Below are 20,918 nucleotides of genomic sequence, written 5' to 3' on the forward strand. Positions count from 1 at the left end.
AAAGAAAAAAAAAGTCTCATGGACTTTCCTGCCCTGGCTAGCTTTGAACCCCATCCTCAGATCTCAACTAGGATCTTAGCTAGGATTACAGGCCTTGGGATTCTTCATATATTCATAGAGCCAGTCCCTAATCTGGTATATGATTATCAAGCTTCCTTCATTTTATGGGCTTAATTGTCCATGTACTATTCTAAAAAAAGTTTTCTTATGCAAACTTGGGTGTGTTTTGTTTTTAAAATTTAATTGAAATTCTTATCTTGGGGTTTGAGTTGAAAGTCTGTTGTGGACTCATAGACCTGAGAAAAAGGGAAAGGAAGGAAGACAAGGGAGCCAAGGTGACTCATTTCCAGATTAAAGGTTTGTTTTCTGACTCCCCACCCCACCACTTCAAATTGTGAACCCCTTTGATAGAACAAGTCACCCTACGGTTTGTTCCCTTAATGACCAGCAGGGGGAGCGTGGGTGCTAGAAACAGCTGCAGACAATGTGGATAAATGGAGACAGCCGGTTGCCTTCTGTGTCATACATGTAATTCAGATATGTTTGTTTATTATTAGTTATGGGGCTTGAACTCAGGGCCTGGGTGCTGTCCCTGAGTTCCTTTACTCAAGGGAGTGCTCTATCACTTTGAGCCACAGCTCCACTTAGGGTTTTGGAGTGGTCAGTTGGAGGTAAGAGTCTCACAGGGACTTTTCTGCCCTGCTGGCTTTGAACTGTGATCCTCAGTTTTCAGCCTCCTGAGTAGCTAGGATTACATGTGTGAGCCACTGGTGCCAGGTTCATGCATTTTTTTCTTTCTTTTTAAAAAAAATTTCAATAAGTTTTTTTTTATTGTGAAAATACCATACAGAGGTTACAATTACATGAGCAAGGTAATAAGTACAAGGTAATAAGTACATTGTTGCCCCCTCCTTTTTCCCCTACCATCCCTGCCCTCCCATCTCCACGACTACGCTCCCTCCACCCCGCATTTCTTGATATGGAGGACATTCCTATTTTGATATGGGGTTAGAGTGCAGTGATAGAATACACGTTCAGTATGCATGAGCCCTGATTCAATCCTTACTACTACACAATAAAAATTAAAAACTTGATAGCTAGGGTCGGGAGGGAAAAATGGAGAAAGCAAGAGAAGGGGTAACACTGTCTCAACAATAAATGTATTCATTATCTGACTTGTGTAACTACTCTGTACATCATCTTTTTAATAACAATTTAAAAAATGATCAATAGAGCTGGGTGCTGGTATCTAGGTACTTAGGAGGCTGAGATCTGAGAATCATGGTTTGAAGCCAACCTGGATAGAAAAGTCTGTGAGACTCAGCCACCTTCTCAGCCCTGAAGATCTTTTTTTAAAGAAGTACATAATGGGGCTGAGAAGGTGGCTCAGTGGTAGAGCGCTTGCCTTGCATACATGAGGCCCCGGGTTCGATTCCTCAGCACCACATAAGCAAAAAGAAAAAAGCCGGAAGTGGTGCTGTGGCTCAAGTGGTAGAGCGCTAGCCTTGAGCTGAAGAGCTGAGGGACAGCACCCAGGCCCAGAGTTCAGATGCCACGACCAGACCCCCCCCCCCAAAAAAAAGAAGTACATAAACATTGAAGCTACATCCAGAAAGTGACACAAAACTATTAGCACCAAAAGCCATTTGGTTTGCTTCCTTGGGTTTTGTTTATAGATGTGCAGAAGACAATTCCATTTAGAGGGGGTAATTTAAGGGCCGCATCTGCTCTGTGTTAACGTTGAGATAAACCATTCATTGTAATTTTCCACTTTGCTTTAACTCTGCAGCAGCAGTTTTCAGGTAAGCAGGCAGTGTGCTGACCATCTGACACTTTTTAATCCTATTTAACCCTTAGAAAAACCTCAGGTTACAGACACAAGACTATCCACTTTTTGCCACATGCCAGTGGCTCACGCCTATAATCCTAGCTTCTCAGAGGCTGAGATCTGAGGAGTCAGGTAGAAAAATATGTGAGACAAGCCGGGCGCTGGTGGCTCACGCCTGTAATCCTAGCTACTCAGGAGGCTGAGATCTGAGGATCGCAGTTCAAAGCCAGACCGGGCAGGAGAGACCGTGAGACTCCTATCTCCAATAAACCACCAGAAAACCGGAAGTGGTGCTGTAGCTCAAGTGGTAGAGTGCTTGCCTTGAGCTGAAGAGCTGAGGGACAACGCCCAGGCCCAGAGTTCAAGCCCCAGGACCGACAAAAAAAAAAAAAAGATAAATAAAAACAAAAAACAGGAAGTGGCGCTGTAGCTCAAGTGGTAGAGCTCTCGCCTTGAGCTGAAGAGCTGAGGGACAGCTCCCAGGCCCAGAGTTCAAGCCCCACGACCGACAAAAAAAAAAAAAAAAAAAAAAATGTGAGACAGTGTGCTTTAAAAGATAGCAAATACAGATGTTAAAAAAAAATCTGTGAGACTCATCTCTAGTTAGCCACCAAAAAAAGGCAGAAGTAGGATCTACGGCTCACGTGGTAGGGCACCAATCTTGAACAAAAAAAAAACAGGGAGAATTTCCAGGCCCTGAGTTCAAGCCCCAGGATGGGCACAAAAATAAAAATCTTTACAGATGGCAGTTTATCTGGGATGAGCATATCCCTGTTGCAGGGGAGTTAAATGGTGAAATTTGCTCCCTTCAGGTGTTAAGACATTTCTTGTCAGAAATTTCTACCAAGCAGACATTTATGGGATGTTAAGTAATGTTTCCCTTGGAGCAATTTGTATGTTGTTGTGTTTCCTCCTCCCCTACAAGAAAGACAGATCTAAGAAAGCTATGTAGCACATCTGGGAGAGATTTTCCTCTTAGGAGGGTGTGGGATGTTTGGAGAGGAGGTGGTGCAGAGCACTGACATTTATAAATCGCTCTTCTAATGTTTTTCCTCAACCCTCAAGAGATCCACTTCCTTCTGCATCTATGACCGGGCTTACCAAGAGTTCGTGCCCAATAAAAGAACATCCCTCCCAGCTCCAAAATTCTCATTTTTGTTGTCTGTTTTGTGCTGGTCCTGGGGGCTTGGCCTGGGCGCTGTTCCTATGCTTTTGTGCTCAGGGTGAGCACTCTACCACTTGAGCCACAGCTCCATTTCGTGCTTTTTGGTTGTTAACTGGAGAGGAGAGTCTTATGGACTTTTGTGCCCAGGCTGGCTTTGAACTGTGGTCTTCAGATCTCAGCCTCCTGAGTAGCTAGGATGACAGGCGTGAGCCACCAGCGCCCAGCTCCAAGTTACCATTTTAGAAGATGGTTCTACAAAGAAGAAAAAACTTTAGCCACGCGCAGAAATCTCTTGTGTGTTCCAAGTGAATGTTATATATGCCCTTGTTGGTATAACATCAATGTCAGGTGCAGGTGGCTCCCACCTGTCATCCTAGCTACTCAGGAGGCTGAGACCTGAGAATGACATGAAGCCAGCCCAGACAGGAAGGTCATGAGACTCTTACCTCCACTTAACCACCAAAAAGCCAGAAGCGGAGCCAGTAGTAGAACAGCAGCCTTGCTCAGAAGAGCTAAGGGACGACACCCAGGCCGGGTCCTAGAGGCTCTTTGGCGCTTGGCTGAAGCTAAGCGTCTTAGGCTTGTTTTGCCCAGGCTGGCTTTGAACCGCCAGCCTCCGCTCAGCCTCGGGGTAGCTGGGATGGCAGGCGTGAGCCAGCGGCGCCCGGCTGGAGCTCTTTATGAACGTGACCCTGAGGGACGGGCTGGCGGTCGTGATGCCTGCCCGCGCGTGGGCCCGGCCTCCGCTCACGTTGCTCTGGCCACGTATTCCACAGGGAAGCCACGCCTCCCGCCTGCGCGCCTAGTCAGACGAGGGCGTCCCATCGACGTCGCTGTTGGCACAGGTGGAAGTACCAAGGTCAGAACACTAATTAAAAATGCGGGGGAGGCGTGCCAGCCGGCGGACCCCGGCGGCCGGGGGCGAGGGGGCGTGGCGCCTCCCGCCCGGCGCCCGCCTCCCGCCCCCCTCCCGCCCGGCGCCTCCCTCCCGCTGCGCATGCGCGAGCGGCCAACCGTCAGGTCTGTCCTCGGCGCCTGAAGAAAATGTTTAATATCAGCTGTCGAAATTCCCCCGCCCCTCCGTGGTATCTGTCTTTATTACTAAGAAATCCTACGTATCTCATGCTGGTGCGAAGTTCTCTCAGCCCGGCCCGCTCTTCACGTCAAGTCCCCCACGGAGACGCCTTTTTCCCCGAGGTACGCGCTCAGGCAAGCTGGCCGCACGCAGACGCCATTTCCGCTCAGCGCAGGCACTGCGGTAGTCACCCGCGCCCTCGGGGGCGGTGCCACGTGTGGACCCGATGGACCCCGGCGCCGCCGCCATTGCGGGGTCTTCCCTGAGGCTCCGCTACCGGCCTTCCGCGCTGCCGTCGCCGCCGAGGCCCGCGCCCGCCGCGCACCATGAGCGTGATCGACCACGTGCGGGACATGGCGGCCGCGGGGCTGCACTCCAACGTGCGGCTCCTCAGCAGCTTGCTGCTCACCATGAGTAACAACAACCCGTGAGTGGAGGCGGGAGCGGGGTGGAGCGGCGGGAGGCCGAGGCCTGGGCCCGGAGGGCGGGGCGGGGCGCGGCCGGGGCGAGGACGTGGCGGGCCGCGCGCCCTGCCCGCGGGGCCGGGGCCGGGGCCCCCCGCCGAGGCTGCGTCTCCGGTGGCCACGTTTTGGTGGCTGGTCGCCCGCACCGAGCTCCGGCTGCGGTTGGGGCGTGAGCCGCAGGGGCTCGTCCGCCACCCTCCGTCTTCGTACTTGCTGCTTCGAATCCTCCCTTGAGCGCAGCCTCCCGGTTCAGGCTCCAGCTGAGCTCTCAGCCCGTTGACAGGAAGACTCTAAAAGGATTACCACTGCCTTGCTTTCCTACAGCAGCGTGTGTGTGTGTGTGTGTGTGTGTGTGTGTGCGTGTGTGTGTGTGTGTGCGCGCGCGCGCGCGCGCGCGCGTGTGTGTGTGTGTGTGTGTGTGTGTGTGTTGCCTGTACTGGGGCTTAGAACTCAGGTTCTCGAACTGTTGATAGCTTCTCTCTCTCTCCCCCTCCCCCTCCCCCTCCCCCTCCCCCTCCCCCGCCTCTCCCTCCTTCTCTCTCCCTCTCCCTCCTCTCCCTCCCTCCTCTCCCTCCCCCTCCTTCCCCTCCCTCTCTCTCCTTTGTCGGTCGTGGGGCCTGAACTCTGGGCCTGGGTGCTGTCCCTCAGCTCTTCAGCTCAAGGCTAGCGCTCTACCACTTGAGCCATAGCACCACCTCTGGCTTTTTCTGCTTATGTGGTCCTGAGGACTCAAACTCAGGGCCTCATGCATGCAAGACAGGCACTCTACCACTGAGCCACCTTCCCAGCCTTCCATAGTTTCTTGACTGGCGCTCTACTACTTGAACCAGAATCTTATCGGTTAATTGGATTTTTAACGGTTAAGGATTCTCAGATCTCAGCCTCCTGAGTAGCTAGAATTACAGGTGTGAGCCACCAACTGGAGACAGGTCTGTGTGACCAGTACTCATATCCTAAGGACATTCTTATAGCCTAAGGGAGATGAGGTACTGTCCCGAGTTTGTACATTGGAAGTGGAGACCCTGTGTCCTTAGGACCCCTGGTCCGCTGACTTGGAAGAGACTCCATTCCATCCCACCACAGCTGGCTGGCATTGCTGTGAATCTCTGCCCCCAACTGGTGTTTGGCAGCTCTGGAGCAGCTTAGGTCAGAGAGGTTGGTGACTTGACAGCAGTGCAGCTGTTACTTCCCATTTCATTCCCACTCGTGTGCGTTGGACCTCACTTTAGTAAAGGAGAGATGTTGAGCACCTCCGGGTGCGAGTGAGGAGCCTGCTTGCTGTTGGCAGGCACTGTTTATTTGTTTTCCATTATTGGGGAGGGACGTGCTAGTCATCATTCTTGCCGCTTCAAGATGTTACAGCATGGTTTGAAGCCGATTGATGACTGCCTAGACTCACGGAAGCTGGCCCAGGCTGCTCCGTGTGAGTTTAGTTGGCAGCTTCTTAGCCTCAGGAGGTGTTGAGCCACTGGCTCTGCTGTGTTTGTGTTGGGGTGCTGGGTCTCAAACCCAGGACTGCAGGCATATAGGCACTGGTCCATGGAGCCAAACCCCCAGCAGTTAGTTCCCTTTTTGAAACTTTATATCCAGCATTTATTCAGCCTGCCTTTCTTTCTTTTTTTCTTTTTAAATCTCCTTCCCCTTCCCTCTCTTCCCTCTCTTCTTCCCTCTTTTCTTCCATTGTGCTGGGAATCAAATCAATGCACAAAGATGCATTCTAGCATATACTTGACCACTGGCCTTTTTACTTATGTGGGGAGGAAGTAAAGTTTCTTTCCTAGGCCTTCAACCTTTCTTTGGGTTAAGTCTGGGCTTGCTCTCCTTTGTCAGTATTATACCCGTAACACTTGATATTGAAGTCAGGTGCTGGTGGCTGATGCCTAGAGGTAACTCAGGAGGTTGAAATCTAAGGATTATAGTTTGAAGCCACCCGGGGCAGGAAAGTCCATGAGTCTCTGGTCTCCAATTAACTACCAGAAAGCCAGAAGTGGAGCTGTGGCTCAAGTGGTGGAACATTAGCCTTGAGTAAAAAACTCAGAGACAGCGCTCAGGCCGAGTTCAGTCAAGCACTAGGACCAGGACCAAAAAAAAAAAAAACAAAACAAAAAGAAAACGCAAACTTGATACTGACATTAAAGAGTGTAAATGGGTGGATAACAGACTTGGATTAAAAAGTAGGAGAAAGGGCGTGTTAGGTTTTCTCTATATTATCGGATTTGATTTATAGGTATCATTGCTTATGAATTAAAAAAGCTCCCCTGTTGCCACTGTATTTGATTTTGGTACCCTGGTATCGTATATACGTTTATCTGATTAGGGAAGGGATGTGGAACAGCAGAATGGTGAGACAAAGGACAAGGGGGAACCAGTGCAACAGATAGTCACAGACAGTATGTTGGAAATGGGGGGGGGGGGCGGGAAAGTAGGAGAAAAATGAGGGAAGGGGTAACAAGGTTGACAAGAAATGTACTTATGGGCTGGGAATGTGGCTTGGTGGTAGATTGCTTACCTAGCATGCATGAAACCATGGGTGTGATTGCTCAGTACCATGTAAACAGAAAAAGCCGGAAATGGCACTATGGCTCTAGTGATAGAGTGCTAGCCTTGAGCAAAAGAAGCTCAGGGACAGTGCCCAGGCCCTGAGTTCAAGCTCCAGGACTGGCACAAAAACAAAACAAAGAAATGTACTTATTACTTTGCTTATGTAAGTGTAACCCCTCTGTATATCACCTTGGTAATAAAACATTTGATTGTGTAGATGTGTTGACCTCATACTTGCATGGAGTGGTGCCTCTCATTTTAGGGACTGGTACTTAAGTCACGCTGACTTTCTTTGTGTGCCAGGCTTCTGTGAACTCTAAGGTGTGCGTACACTTTCTTTGTTTCTAGAGAGTTACTCTCTCCATCTCAGAAGTTCCAGCTCTTGGTATACCATGCAGATTCTCTCTTTCATGACAAAGAATATCGGAATGCTGTGAGCAAGTATACCATGGCTTTGCAGCAGAAGAAAGCGCTAAGTAAAACTTCAAAAGTGAGGCCTTCAACCGGAAATTCAGCATCTACGCCACAAAGCCAGGTAATCAAAAATAGAATTAGGACTTTTTTTTTCTTTTTTTGCTGGTCATGGGGCCTGAACTCTGGGCCTGGGCGCTGTCCCTCAGCTCTTCAGCTCAAGGCTAGTGCTCTGCCACTTGAGCCACAGCGCCACTTCTAGCTTTTTCTGCTTATGTGGTACTGCGGAATCGAACGCAGGGCCTCATGCATGCAAGGCAAGCACTCTACCACTGAGCCACCTTCCCAGCCCCTATGACTTCTTTTAATAGAGAGAGACTAAAATAATTTTGTTTTCAGTGCTGGTTGGTCTTTTTTTTTTTTTTTTCTTTTGGCCCGTCGTGGGGCTGTGCTTCCTAGGCAGATGCCCTGCCATTAGCCATGCTCCCATCAGATTTTTGTTGGTTATTTTGGAGATGGAGTCTCTCATACTTTGCTGTGTGAGCTTGAACCACCATCTTCCTGATGTCAGTCTCCTGGGTGAGTAGAATTACCCATCTAATCCTGCCGATGCTTATGCTCAGGCTGGCTTTGAACTGCAGCCCCTCAATCTCTGCCTTCTCCCAGGTAACTGGGGTTATAGTCTTGAGCTACTGCACTTGGCTTTGAGATCATATTTAGTAATAACATTTGTTTTCATTATCTCTTAGTGTCTTCCATCTGAGATTGAAGTAAAATACAAAATGGCTGAATGTTATACGATGCTGAAACAAGATAAAGATGCCATTGCCATACTTGACGGGATCCCTTCCCGACAGAGAACCCCCAAAGTAAGTTGTTTGTTCCTTGTTTTCTTCCTCCTCAGCCCACTCAGGCCTGTTTCTGTTTGTGAGATACATTAGGAAGTCTGAACACTGTGTCGCACATCCTCACTTTGTTCCCCACTGATGGAGAGGTGGTTGGTCAGTGCTGTAAGAGCTGTCTTTGCTGTTGCTTGCTATAGGGAATAATGGTCTACAAAACACTCATTTAATAATGGAATAATTGTTATACATAATCAGGACTACGCGGTCACCTTGGACTTGCTCTTGTATAGAGAAGGGCTGTGCTGGTGCTGGCGGCACATTACATACAGTACAGGGTGTGCATCTTACCGGAACCAGATGTGGGGTCTTCAGTTTGTGCCTACAGCATCTCTAAAAATGAGGATATTGGTAAATTCTTTTTTGTGAAACTAAAGTTCATGTATGTAAAAATACCTCTTGTGGGCTGGGAATGTGGCTCAGGGGTAGAGTGCTTGCCTCGCATGCATGAGGCCCTGGGTTCGATTCCTCAGCACCACATACGCAGAAAAAAGCCAGAAGTGGTGTTGTGGCTCAAGTGGTAGGCCACTAGCCGTGAGCTGAAGAGCTGAGGGACAGCGCTCAGGCCCAGAGTTCCGCCACAGCTGACAAAACTGACAAAAAAGACAAAACAGCCAGGTGCTGGTGGCTCACGCCTGTAATCCTAGCTACTCAGGAGGCTGAGATCTGAGGATCGCGGTTCAAAGCCAGCCCGGGCAGGAGAGACCGTGAGACTCCTATCTCCAATAAACCACCAGAAAACCGGAAGTGGCGCTGTAGCTCAAGTGGTAGAGCGTTCGCCTTGAGCTGAAGAGCTGAGGGACAGCGCCCAGGCCCAGAGTTCAAGCCCCACGACCGACAAAAAAAAAAAAAGACAAAAAAACCCCTCTTGTTTCCTTCTGTGCTGGAGATAGAATCCATTGTATTCTAGGCAAGCATTTTTTTTTGGGGGGGGGGGGGTTTGGTCCTGGGGCTTGAACTCTGGATCTGGATGCTGTCCCTGAGCTCTTCAACAAGACAAGCACTCTACCACTTGAGCCACAGCGCCATTTCCAGTTTTCTGGTTGTTTATTAGAGATAAGAGTCTCATGGACTTAACTGCCCAGGCTGGCTTTGAACTGTGACCCTTCTTAGTCTCCTGAGAAGCTAGGATTACAGTTGTGAGCCACTGGTGCCTGGCTAGGCAAGCATTCTGCCACTGAACTACACTCTAAAAGTGAAAATGCTTTAAAAAATACTAGTTAGGAGAACAGTGATAGGCCCGAGTCTGCACGCGGCCGTGTTTAGTGTTCGCCGCAGTCTCATGGCAGCTGCTCTCCTTGTTTTATTGAAGAAACGTTATCTACTTTGAGCTTGACAATGAGGAATTTACAGGAAAGGTGTCTTTGTAAACCCACGTGACCTTTAAGAATCTAAGCAGTGGGGACCTAGTTCATTTTAGTTAGGACTTGATCCAAGTGTTCCTAAACTAATGGGTAACTAGACTTAAGGGAATATGTTTAAGTAGGTACTGGTATTAAAGAGTTAGTTATTTTCTGTGTTGTTTAAGGGAGTTTTTGTTTGTTTGCTTTATGCTAGGGATTGAACCCAGGTTCTTCAACATACTGGGTTTAAACTCTGCCACTGAACTCTAATTCCAGCCCTGTTTTCTGTGTTTGGAGACTTAAGATAGTTCCTACATGTAGCAGAGAATGTAATTTCTACATTATTTGGCACTTGTAGATTTTCTCACGTGAGCTTTTAGGAAGCATTACTTTAAGATAGCTTTATTTAGCTTCATATTTAAGTTGTACTAAAACTCTTGTATCCATCTGCATTTATTGGATTTCAATAGTATGGCTGAAGATGAGTTTGAGTTGATTATAGCATTACTTTTGGCAGGTCAGAGTTTTGAGTGTTAAAAAGGCCGGATTCCAGCCATGGGTCTAGTTGTCTAATGAAGGCCGGCGTTTTACCCTTGGCCATAGCCATTCCCTTTGGTGAGGGGAAATATGACCCTTCCTAACCAACTGTTTGCGAGTTCACCTTCTTATGCCACAATATTAATTGAGTTTAACAGAAATCCGCTTGAATACTTCCCAAGTAGCTCATCTTAATTGGAACTCTAGAACGTTCTCCACATGAATAGCATCTTGGTCCCAACACTACTGAACATTCAGTTCGAGGAGAGAGGATAACGTGCTTTCCCTCTGGGATGGGAGAACAACAAAGATAGCAGTAATTTCTTGGTTTGGAGAATGGACACATTTCCCAGCAATAAAAACCAGCATTTTCCCGGTGAGCTATTTTCTTTGTAGGTATGCGTGTTTTCCTGTTTTGTTTGTGCTCATGCAGATAAATATGATGCTGGCAAACTTGTACAAGAAGGCTGGCCAGGAGCGCCCTTCGGTCACCAGCTACAAGGAGGTCCTGCGCCAGTGCCCGCTGGCCTTGGATGCCATTCTAGGTAAAGGCCATGTTGTTTGGTTCCACTGTTTTTTTTTTGTTTTTTGTTCTTAATTGGTTGTGAAGCTGGAACTCAGGGCCTGGGTGCTGTCCCTGAGCTCAAGGCTAGCACTCCACCACTTTGAGCCATGGTTCCACTTCTGGTGGTTTTCTGGGGGTTAATTGGGGATGAGTCTCACGGCCTTTCCTGCCAGGGCTGGGTTTGAACTGTGACCCTCAGATCTCAGCCTCCTGAACAGCCAAGATGACAGATGTGAGCTACTGGTGCCCAGCTTCCACTGTGTATTGTTGAAGGCGCCACTTCTCAGTCATGGCTTAGAATACAATTTTGTTTTGTTCTGGTCCTGGGGCTTGAACTCAGGGCCTGAGTCCTGTCCCTGAGTTTTTTTTGCTCAAGGCTAGCACTCTGCCACTTGGGGCACGCTTGGAGCTTTTTAAGTTTCTTGCTGGGCTGGAGATAGGGCTCTAGTGTTCAAACACCACCTGCCTAGCAAGTGTGAAGCCCTGATTTCAAACTTGAGTAGTGCAAAACAGAAAAGGTCCCTGCATTCACACATTCGCTCAAGAAAATCTTGTACTGTGGTCTTGCAGGGTTGGGGTGTAGCTCAGTGGTAGTGCATGCTTAGCGTACCCAAGGCCCTGGTTTCAGTGCCTAGCACCACAAATGAAGCGTGGCTTTCCCTCCTCTGCTGCTCAGCATGAGGATGGGGTTGCTGGGAGCCTGCGCTGTGGGCCAGTGCTCCACCTCACTGCCACTGTCCGCTTTTTGTTGGGCTCTAGGTCTGCTGTCCCTGTCTGTCAAAGGGGCAGAGGTGGCGTCCATGACCATGAATGTGATCCAGACGGTGCCTAACCTGGACTGGCTGTCTGTGTGGATCAAGGCCTATGCCTTTGTACACACTGGCGACAACTCAAGAGCGATCAATACCATCTGGTGAGCGCCCCGGCCGGAGCCCAGTGAGCCTAGACCCTTCTTGTCTAGGCGTGCGTGCGTGTGTACACGTACGTGTGTACGTACGAACGAACATACACATGTGTGTGCAAGCATGCATGTGTATTAGGCGTCATGGGTATTGGTGAGGAGAGTCGGAGGGCCTGGTGTTGCAGCCAAGTTGTCTTTGGGCTTTGATTGTCTTAATGTAACAATCACAAATGTAATGTCTCTCTTGGAAAGCTGTATGGATGGATGGCTGCACTAAGTTCAGCTCTGTGCAGTCAGCCGCAAAAAGCAGACTGCCGTGATGGGTCCTGCACGCCGGGAAGCAGAGCTTCGTGGTCTCCCCAGAAGCCATGCTGCTTACAGCGCCTGGCCTACGTTGTATTCTTGAGACAGACTTCTCTTGACTGTGAAGTGAAGCGTGCGGGTGAGAGGACGGGTTTGTCTGGTGTGATGCAGTCCTCCAGTTGAATAGGAAGTGGCTGCAAATGGCATTACATTTTTTTTATCTGGACCCTCCGCCCTTGCGCAGGCAGGGCCTTGCTGATCTTCTCCGTGGCGTGGCCGTTTCAGTGGATGTGCTGCAGAAACGAGCACCATGGCTGTCGTCCTCTGAGAAACTACCAGAAAGCTCTTTCTGGCTAGTGAGCAACCTCTGCTTCATTGTGTGTTTTCTTTCCTGTCCTGTCTGACTTAAAACCATAAGCTCAGAATAAGCATATGGAATAATCACAGTTCGTTTAAATTTATCATTAAAAAAGTCATGCAGAAAACAGTATGCGTATGCCCCAGATTTAGAACAGTTTTGAAGGTTTGCGATGTGTCTTTCTAGTTCACTGGAGAAAAAGTCTTTATTGCGGGATAATGTGGACCTGCTGGGAAGCTTAGCGGACCTGTACTTCAGAGCTGGAGACAGCAAAAACTCCGTCCTGAAGTTCGAGCAGGCTCAGATGTTAGATCCTTATCTGATAAAAGGTGAGTCGCCCTGGAACCAGGTGAGCGTGGCTCTAGAGGGTAGATTAGGGGAGGTCACTAGAGAAAGTGTCAGTTTGTGTGTGTGTGAGTGTGCTGGAGCTTGGAATTGCACACTTGACCTGTTACTCAGCTTTCTTTACTCACAGCTGGTGCTGGACCACTTTTGGCCACGCCTCCAGGTTGATATTTTGCTGGTGGAAATCAGAATCTCCTGGATTGTCTGCCTGGGTTAATTTCAAGCCACGATCCTTAGATTTTACCCTCTTGATCAGCTAGGATTACAGGTGTGAGTCACCAGTGCCTGGCTCTGATACCATCTGTCAAGAAAGATTTTTCTAAGATTTATTACAATAGTCTTCTGACGCATGTCTCTAACACTTCTGAGTAGTATTTTTTTTTCTCGAATTCAAGTTTCATCTCACAGGCCGTTATTTGGATTTTTTTCTCTTTTGGAGGGGGCGGGGTATCGTAGCTTGGGAATTCCGAGTTTGCGATGTGCCTGCGGGAGGACGTGGATGGCACCCTGGACCCTCGGTATCCTTTTGGGGCATGTGGTTTACCTGTCTCCCTAGTGTGATAAAAGCATGCAAGGGGAGTAAGGGAACAGATGTTGAAGAAAGTGAAATGAAGCAGAAGTTAGGAGCAGATTGGAAAGACGTGTCACCTTGGATGGGAAGGCCTGGGCACCAGTGGCTCTGTGGCCGTGGCTCTGCGTGCCCGCGCGCATGCTCGCAGCTGTGGGAAGGAAGACCCGAAAAGCAGGCCGCACATACGGGTCAGATGTAGGGCGCTGGAAGTGCTGGTCTGGTGGCAGCTGTGGGCTTGGAGCTGGCGCCTGGACCCACCACGGGATGTCCTTTTTGACGCTTCATGCTTTCTGAGAAGGTGTTGCTATGTAGTTTAGGCTGGCCTCAAACTCAAGACCTCTTGCCTCCACCTTCGCCTGCTGAGATCCCAGGGGTGCCCCAGCACCAGCGCCCTGGCTTTCCGTGGTCGCTTTGTGGGAGAGTGGGAGGTCTGCTGGCGAGAGGGCTGGCCACGGGCCCTGGAGCCTTGGAGTGGGGACATGTCCCCTCCTCGCCTTTACTGAGGTCCCAGGACTTGATGCCCTGGTTAAAGCGCGTCTTGTTCCCTGTCCTTTCAGGGATGGATGTGTATGGCTACCTGCTGGCGCGAGAAGGGCGGCTGGAAGATGTGGAGAATCTCGGCTGCCGCCTTTTCAATATTTCTGACCAGCACGCAGAGCCCTGGGTGGTGTCTGGGTACGGCTGTGTCCCTTGCCGTCTGTCTTCGCGTGCTTTCTGTCAGCTGGAGGAGGTGGGACTCTCGGGTCAGAGAGTAGTCACACCTGCCGTGGGTGGCATGTTCTCTGCTCTCGGTGGTTCCTTAGCGGAGGGCCCGTGGGGCGGGGAAGGCGTGGCACGTGCACTGCCTCTGTGCTCTGCACAAGGGGCCAGAGCTGCTGCCCGCTGACCACGGCGCTGGCTCGGGCAGAGCATTTGCCTGGTTTGCAAGTTCTTCCCTTGCCACCCCAGCGCCTCAAAACAGCAGCTGCAGCCCATGTTGGTGCTCACTTAGTTTTAGGTGTACAAATAGTTCTTCAGTGTCTTTCGGTTGTAACTTACATCTAGATTGTCAGGTGCTTTTCCTTATTTTTTTCTTCTCCTGTGTCAAGATCCTCACCCCACCATTTTTTTTTTTTTTTTTTTGGGTCTGGTCACGGGGCCTGAACTCTGGGCCTGGGCGCTGTCCCTCAGCTCTTCAGCTCAAGGCTAGCGCTCTACCACTTGAGCCACAGCACCACTTCCTGCTTTTTTTTTCTGTTTATATGGTGCTGAGGAATCGAACCCAGGGACTCATGCATTGCAAGGCAAGTGCTCTACCACTGAGCCACCTTCCCAGCCCCACCCTGTTTTTTTTTGGGAGGGGGTGGGGGAGTTGGGCATGGGGCTTGAACTCTGGGCCTGGGCGCTGTCCCTGCACTCTTCAGCTCAAGGCGAGCGCTCTGCCACTTGAGCCACAGCGCCGCTTCTGGTTTTCTGATGGTTTATTGGAGATAAGAGTCTCCCAGACTTTCCTGCTGGGCCTGGCTTTGAACCATGATCCTCAGATCTCAGCCTTCTGAGTAGCTAGGATTACAAACATGAGCCACCGGCACCGGCCACCCCCTTTTTAAATCATTTATTGTTAATAACCATGCAATAAGCACGGCTTGTAACAAAGCTTGCGTGGAGGGCCTTCTCTGTCCTGTGGATGTGTTTTCTTCATTTTGAGATGGGGGTCTCAAAATGAGACCCTGAGTAGTCCAGACGGGCCTAGGACTTGCAGTGCCTGCATCCTTGGTGCTGGGACTGCCACCTAGCTCCAGTGCCTTTATAGCCTCTCCCAGATGACACGGGATTGCCCTGTGGTCTCCCCTCAGATGACCTGTGATTTCCCTGTGTTTTCTCAGGTGACACGTGGTTTCTCTATGATCGCCTCGCAGGTGACTGTGGTGATCTGGTGGGTTTTGTTTTTTTTTCTCCCCCAGGTGCCACAGCTTCTATAGCAAACGCTACTCCCGGGCACTGTACTTGGGCGCCAAGGCCATTCAGCTGAACAGTAACAGCGTGCAGGCTCTGCTGCTGAAGGGAGCGGCGCTGCGGAACATGGGCAGAGTCCAGGAGGCAATCATCCACTTCCGGGAGGCCATACGGCTTGCACCCTGCCGCTTGGACTGCTATGAAGGTGAGGCGGGGAGTGTGTGTTTCCTTTTTGGGGGAGGGGCCGCTGTGTCCAGGTGAGGACGGCCGCTCGGCCCGCACAGCTCCGCCGTGTGCCGCCACGCTGCCGAGCCCTGGCGTGGCTGGCTTTCATCAGCATCCGCTCACCTTCTCAGGCGGAGATTACAGGCATGCGCCACACCTGCAGCCTTGGTATTTTTTGAGGATCTCAGGTAATGCTGTTGTGAGGAAGACTGAGAACACTGTGTGTGGCACTTGGCATCCATTTTAGCTTTCCCTGGTGTTTCCACCTCATGCTTCTCAGAATCTATTTATCTCATCTTTTTTTCCCCCCCTGGGTTTTGATGAGGGGTCTCTGAGGCAGATTTCTTGGTCCCCCTTTTTCCCCTCAGATGTAGCCCAGGACTGATGAGAACTTTGAGGGTCACTTAGTGACGCTTTTGCTCTTCACTGGCGCCTCGCTTGGGCAGAGCTGGGGTCTCAGGGCGGCTCTGTAGCCACGAGGCAGGGTTAGCAGGCCGGGCTGTCCCCTCGAGCGCCAGCATGGCCGCTGTCCCAGCGCTGCTCTGCCACCTCACGTCATAAATTCACGTGAACCAACCCAGGAAGCCCACAGGGAGCTGAGTGCCCGCCACGCCGTGCGACTCAGCCGCTACAATAGGCCTCATGAGGTGCCGCTCCTTTAAAGTGTTTTCTAGAGGAATGGACAAGTAATCCCAGGAGGGGCTGGGAAGGTGGCTCAGTGGTAGAGCGCTTGCCTTGCATGCATGAGGCCCTGGGTTCGATTCCTCAGTACCACATAAGCAGGGGGAAAAAAAGCCGGAAGTGGCGCTGTGGCTCAAGTGGTAAAGCGCTAGCCTTGAGCTGAAGAGCTGAGGGACAGTGCCCAGGCCCAGAGTTCAGACCCTACAACTGACAAAAGAGTGAAGTTGGGCACCGTTGGTCACACTTGTAGTCCTAACTACTCAGGAGGCCAAGAGCTGAGGATCTTGGTTCAAGGCCAGCCCAGGCAGAAACTATAAAACTGCTGGTATCTCTAATTAACCACCAAAAAGCCAGAAGCAGAGCTGTGGCTCAAGTGGTATAGCTCAGGGACAGCATCCAGGCCCCAAGTTCAGGCCCTAGGTAGGTCTAGCACCTTCCCTGGAATGGTAGGTACTGAGGGGAGGAGTGTGCTGGAGAAGCTGCCAGAAGCGCTGAAGTTAGGCCTCTGGTGTTTTTGTTTGATGCGTGCCAGAAAGTTCTCCTCTGGTCTCTCTTTTCGCCCACAGAGCGTGTCGCTGCGCTCCTCCAGCCCAGGCCAGCGAGCGGCCACTCAGCCGGCCACGGCCGCTTGGAGGGCCTCGGTTTCCTTGGAATCCCCGGGCTTCTGGGAGCGAGGGGCTGTGGCTAGCTGGCACTGCTCTTGGGCATGGCCGGCCTCCCTCGCCAGCCGCAGGTGCATTGGCAGCGCGCTCGGGAGGCTGTGCCCCTCGCCGTGCCGGGAGCGCCGGCTCCCGCCCGATCGCCATGGTGTGCTGCCTGGCCAACCCTTCCTCCCCCGATGAGCTGGATGCTCGCTGTCTGGGGAGAGCGGGCCGCGAGTGGGCTTCTTGATGCTGTTTTTCAGGTCTCATCGAATGTTACCTCGCCTCTAACAGTATCCGAGAGGCCATGGTGATGGCTAACAATGTGTACAAAACTCTGGGTGCAAACGCGCAGACGCTGACGCTGCTCGCCAGCGTGTGTCTGGAGGACCCAGTGACGCAGGAGAAAGCCAAGACGCTGCTAGATAAAGCGCTGAGCCAGAGGCCCGACTACATCAAGGCCGTGGTGAAGAAGGCGGAGCTGCTGAGTGAGTGTCTCCCCTCCGCTGCCTGCAGATGTGGCACGACGCCCTAAAACGAGCCAACACGGTCTGCTCAGCTCACTTTCAGTCCTTCCTTTGTTGTCCTGAGCTAGTGTGGGCTGAACATAACTAATTGGCTTCAGTTTAAACTGTTTGGAGTTATGTCCCTTGTAGCTAGCCTTCCATTGGGTATTGGCTTTTTTGGTTTTTATTTTTTTTTGTCAGTCGTGGGGCCTGAACTCTGGGCCTGGGCGCTGTCCCTCAGCTCTTCAGCTCGAGGCGAGCGCTCTACCACTGGAGCCACAGCGCCACTTCGGGTTTTCTGGTGCTTCATTGGAGATAAGTCTCACAGACATTCCTGCCCTGGCTGGCTTTGAACTGTGATCCTCAGATTGTAGGCGTGAGCCACCAGCACCCAGCTTTGCATTGTTCTTTTCATCCATCTTACGCATGTGTTTATAGGTGTCGCAGGCAATACACACTACTTTTGGGGCTTGAACTCAGGGCCTGCGTGCTGTCCCTTACTTGGGTTTTCTGCTCAAGGCTAGCACTGTACTTACTACTTGAGCAGCAGCTCTATTTAGGGCTTTTTGGTGTTCATTGGAGATAGGACTTTTAATGGACTTTCCAACCCTGGGCTGGCTTCCAATTGCAATCCTCAGATTTTAGCCTCCTGCGAAGCTTGGATTATATATATCTGTTAAGTTAGAAGGAAAATAAGCTTATATTAGGTGCCACTGGCTCAGGACTATAATCCTAGCTAATCAGAAGCTTTGATCTGAGGATTGTGGTTCAAAGCCAGCCCAGTCATGAAAGTCCAGAGATTCTTATCTCCAACGAACCACTGAAGAGCTGAAGTTGGAGCGAGGTTCATGTGGTAAAGCACCAGTCTTGAGTGAAAAGGTACTGAGTTCAAGCCCCAGCACCAAGAAAACAATAACAGAAAAGTTTAGTTTGGCCCCGGCCAGCGCCTTCCTTTGGCGGTGGTGCAGTCGGTGTGCGGGTGTGGCGGCCCCCGTGCATCAGGCCCGCGCGGCCTGGGTTTTCAGTTGGATTCTGGTGGGGAGAGGAGGGGAGGGGAGGCTGGGCGCGGCTGGACGGGAGCCCGGTTTCTCCCCAGGCCGGGAGCAGAAGTACGAGGACGGCATCGGCCTGCTGAGGAGCGCGCTGGCCAACCAGAGCGACTGCGTGCTGCACCGCCTGCTCGGCGACTTCCTGGTGGCCGTCAACGAGTACCAGGAGGCCATGGACCAGTACAGCATCGCGCTCAGGTGGGCCCTCTGGAAAAAGGACCAAGGCATGGGGAGAGCGCCGGCCCAGCGCGACCGGGCCGAGTGGACGCCACGGCCGCAGGGGCCCGCGGAGGGGCCGGCGGGTGCGCGGCAGTGCCGTGTGCCTCTGCGGGTGACGCGGGAGTCCCGGCGCCCGGCTCCCGCACGCCCGCACCCCCACCCCTCGCCCGCACCCCCACCCCTCGCCCGCACCCCGCACCCCGCGCCCGCACCCCCCCCCCCCCGCATTTTTTAGAAAGGATTCCCCTCGTGTCCGCCGGGGAAGGGGAAAAGCTCGGGGAAGAGCCCGAGAGCGCGCTGGACGCGGCGGGGCAGCGCGGCCCCGACACCGGGGAGCCGGGCCGGCGGGACACCCCGGCTCGAGAGCCGCCCCGCGCGGGGCCGGGACTCAGGCCGCTCGTGTTGTCTCGTAGTTTGGACCCCAACGACCAGAAGTCTCTGGAGGGGATGCAGAAGATGGAGAAGGAGGAGAGCCCCACGGACGCCACGCAGGAGGAAGACGTGGACGACATGGAAGGGAGCGGGGAGGACGGGGAGCTGGAGGGCAGCGACAGCGAGGCGGCGCAGTGGGCCGACCAGGAGCAGTGGTTCGGCATGCAGTGAGGCCCGGCTGCGCCCGCCGCGCAAAGCCAGGGGCCGCGGACGTCTGGATGGGCAGCGACGGCGCCCACCTCCGCCTGGGTCGTCCGGAGAAGCCGACGAGGTGCGAGCACGCGGGGCACCGGGCGGCTGGCCAGGAAAAGGCGGTGCGCGCCTGGCACGCAACGGCCGCGGCTTCAGCCCGAGGTCGCTGCGGGGTCCGCGTCCCCGCCCCATGCCGTGAAGGGGCCGGGCTCGTGGGCGCGCGCCTGTAACCCCAGCTACCAGGAAGGCGGATCAACAGCAATAAAGGCCGGCGTCCAGCCGCCCCGCCGCCTGCGGAAGGGCGCTGGGGCGGAGGCGTGGCTCAGGCGGTGCTGCCCACCAAGAGCTGAGCCAGCATGGCCGCCGGAGGCTCAGGCACCCAGGGGAAGAAGACCAGGCTTGAGTGAGGAAGCTCGGGCGGGCGCGGGGTCAGCCCTGCCGGAGGGCCGGGCGCTGCGGCGAGGTGAGAGGCGGCGGCGCAGCCCGCGAGGGCCGGACGGGAGACGACAGCGCAAGAGCGGACGCGCCCAGCCGCGAGTTCGAGCCCCAGGACCGGTAGCTACGAGGCCGTCTCCCCAAGCCCCCGTGGCCTTTCCTGCGTGTCCGTGGTTTTATCCATGACACGGGATCTGCCGTGCTCGTGGCCCCGCCCTCCCCGTCCCCCATTGACCGGCTGCAGCCCGGGACGGCCGGCGCCGGGAGCCAGGAAGGCACGCGCGGGACGATGGAGGCTCGCATTTTATTAGGATAAACGCATCACAAGGCATCGCACCCACGTGTCTACTTCTGCTTTCATTAAATAAGTGGCGCTGAGTGCGGTGAGGAGGCTGCGGGAGCTGGAGGCTGCGGCTCACGGGCTCGGGAACAAGCGGGCTGTACAGGGCGAAGGCCGTGCGCGCGGCGGGGCGGGGCGGGGCGGCATGCGGCGAGCGGGCGGGCGGCGCCAGGCACTGGCGGGGCCGCGGCGGGCTCGGCTTCGGGAGGCTTCGGAACCTTCCTCTCCTTGCAGCAGAGAACCAAACTCGTCCGCAGGGGCGCCGACTCACGAAGCTGCAGTGCGCATGTGCATCGCTACCGGCCGCCGCCCGCACCACGGCTGGGGGCGTCTCCACTTTCCCCAACGTCAGTCAGCGGAGGCGGGCCGGCGTGGCGCTCAGCGCACATGCGCGCCCGAGCCCCCGACATTTCCGCAAGCGCTCTAGCAGCGGTTACTCCAGTATGGCTGCGAAGGAGAGAGAGGGGAGGTCAGCCCGGGAGCAGAGCAGGGAGGCCGAGCCCAGCCGTCACGACTGTCCCCGGGGTGCTGGGTGACTCGGTGCCCCTCTATCCGGCCTCGGCTAGCAGTGTAGAGGTGCGGCAGGAGGAGCGGAGCGGTGCGAGCAGCGTGATGCCAGCGCGGGACCGGGACCGCCTTCCCCCTCCGTCCCGCTCCTCCCCGCCCAGGCCTGAGCCAGGCCTGCCGCCTCCAGGGCTGGCTCTGCGGCCCAAGGGCCCCCGGCTGGTGCCGGGCGCATGCGCGCCCCACGGACGCAGTAGCCCCGCACTCCCCTCCACCCCCGCACCTCCTGCCAGCCGGGAAACCAACTGGCCCCCGGCCCCCGGCCCCGCACCTGGGCAGGGAGGGCGGGCGGCCCCGGCCGGTCCCCGACAGCTGAGCGGCCGGCCAGAGGAAGCCCACCTGTGACCTGACTAGCTTCCGCTGTGTCTGGCGCTCCATCTTAGGGCCTGG

General features: G+C 53.5%; 2 protein-coding genes across 4 annotated transcripts in view; one reads left to right on the plus strand and one right to left on the minus strand.

The window, feature by feature from the left end:
• Positions 1–4,299: 4,299 nt before the first annotated feature.
• On the plus strand, positions 4,300–19,960 carry LOC138840928 (anaphase-promoting complex subunit 7). Of its 2 annotated transcripts, none has more exons than XM_070041361.1 (11): positions 4,300–4,495; positions 7,422–7,608; positions 8,234–8,353; positions 10,700–10,811; positions 11,591–11,744; positions 12,580–12,722; positions 13,867–13,984; positions 15,253–15,449; positions 17,055–17,279; positions 18,394–18,544; positions 18,979–19,960. In XM_070041361.1, the coding sequence occupies exons 1-11, from the start codon at positions 4,395–4,397 to the stop codon at positions 19,166–19,168; spliced, it is 1,698 nt and encodes a 565-aa protein (XP_069897462.1). In that variant the 5' UTR covers positions 4,300–4,394; the 3' UTR covers positions 19,169–19,960. The 2 variants fall into 2 exon arrangements, with proteins under 2 accessions (XP_069897462.1, XP_069897463.1); XM_070041362.1 differs by lacking the exon at positions 4,300–4,495 and adding an exon at positions 5,210–5,687.
• Positions 19,910–20,918, minus strand: part of LOC138840927 (sarcoplasmic/endoplasmic reticulum calcium ATPase 2) — a 43,666-nt gene continuing 42,657 nt past the window's right edge. For both annotated transcript variants that reach the window (XR_011376272.1, XM_070041360.1), the window contains exon 21: positions 19,910–20,411. Coding sequence is in view for 1 of the 2 variants with exons in the window: in XM_070041360.1 (XP_069897461.1) it covers positions 20,398–20,411 (14 nt within the window). In the remaining variant the exon portion in view is untranslated. The remainder of the gene's footprint in view (positions 20,412–20,918) is intronic.

This window comes from Dipodomys merriami, unplaced genomic scaffold (assembly GCF_024711535.1).
Source record: "Dipodomys merriami isolate MVZ:Mamm:240054 unplaced genomic scaffold, mDipMer1.0.p SCAF_307, whole genome shotgun sequence".
Taxonomy (NCBI): Eukaryota; Metazoa; Chordata; class Mammalia; order Rodentia; family Heteromyidae; genus Dipodomys; species Dipodomys merriami.

What these genes read in the sequence shown, in the direction of transcription:
- LOC138840928 (XM_070041361.1), top strand. Translation starts at nt 4,395, where the DNA reads ATGAGCGTGATCGACCACGTGCGGGACATGGCGGCCGCGGGGCTGCAC. An exon ending in ACCATGAGTAACAACAACCC is followed by an intron (nt 4,496 to 7,421) that starts GTGAGTGGAGGC and finishes CTTTGTTTCTAG; the next exon opens with AGAGTTACTCTCTCCATCTC. An exon ending in GAGCCCTGGGTGGTGTCTGG is followed by an intron (nt 13,985 to 15,252) that starts GTACGGCTGTGT and finishes TTTCTCCCCCAG; the next exon opens with GTGCCACAGCTTCTATAGCA.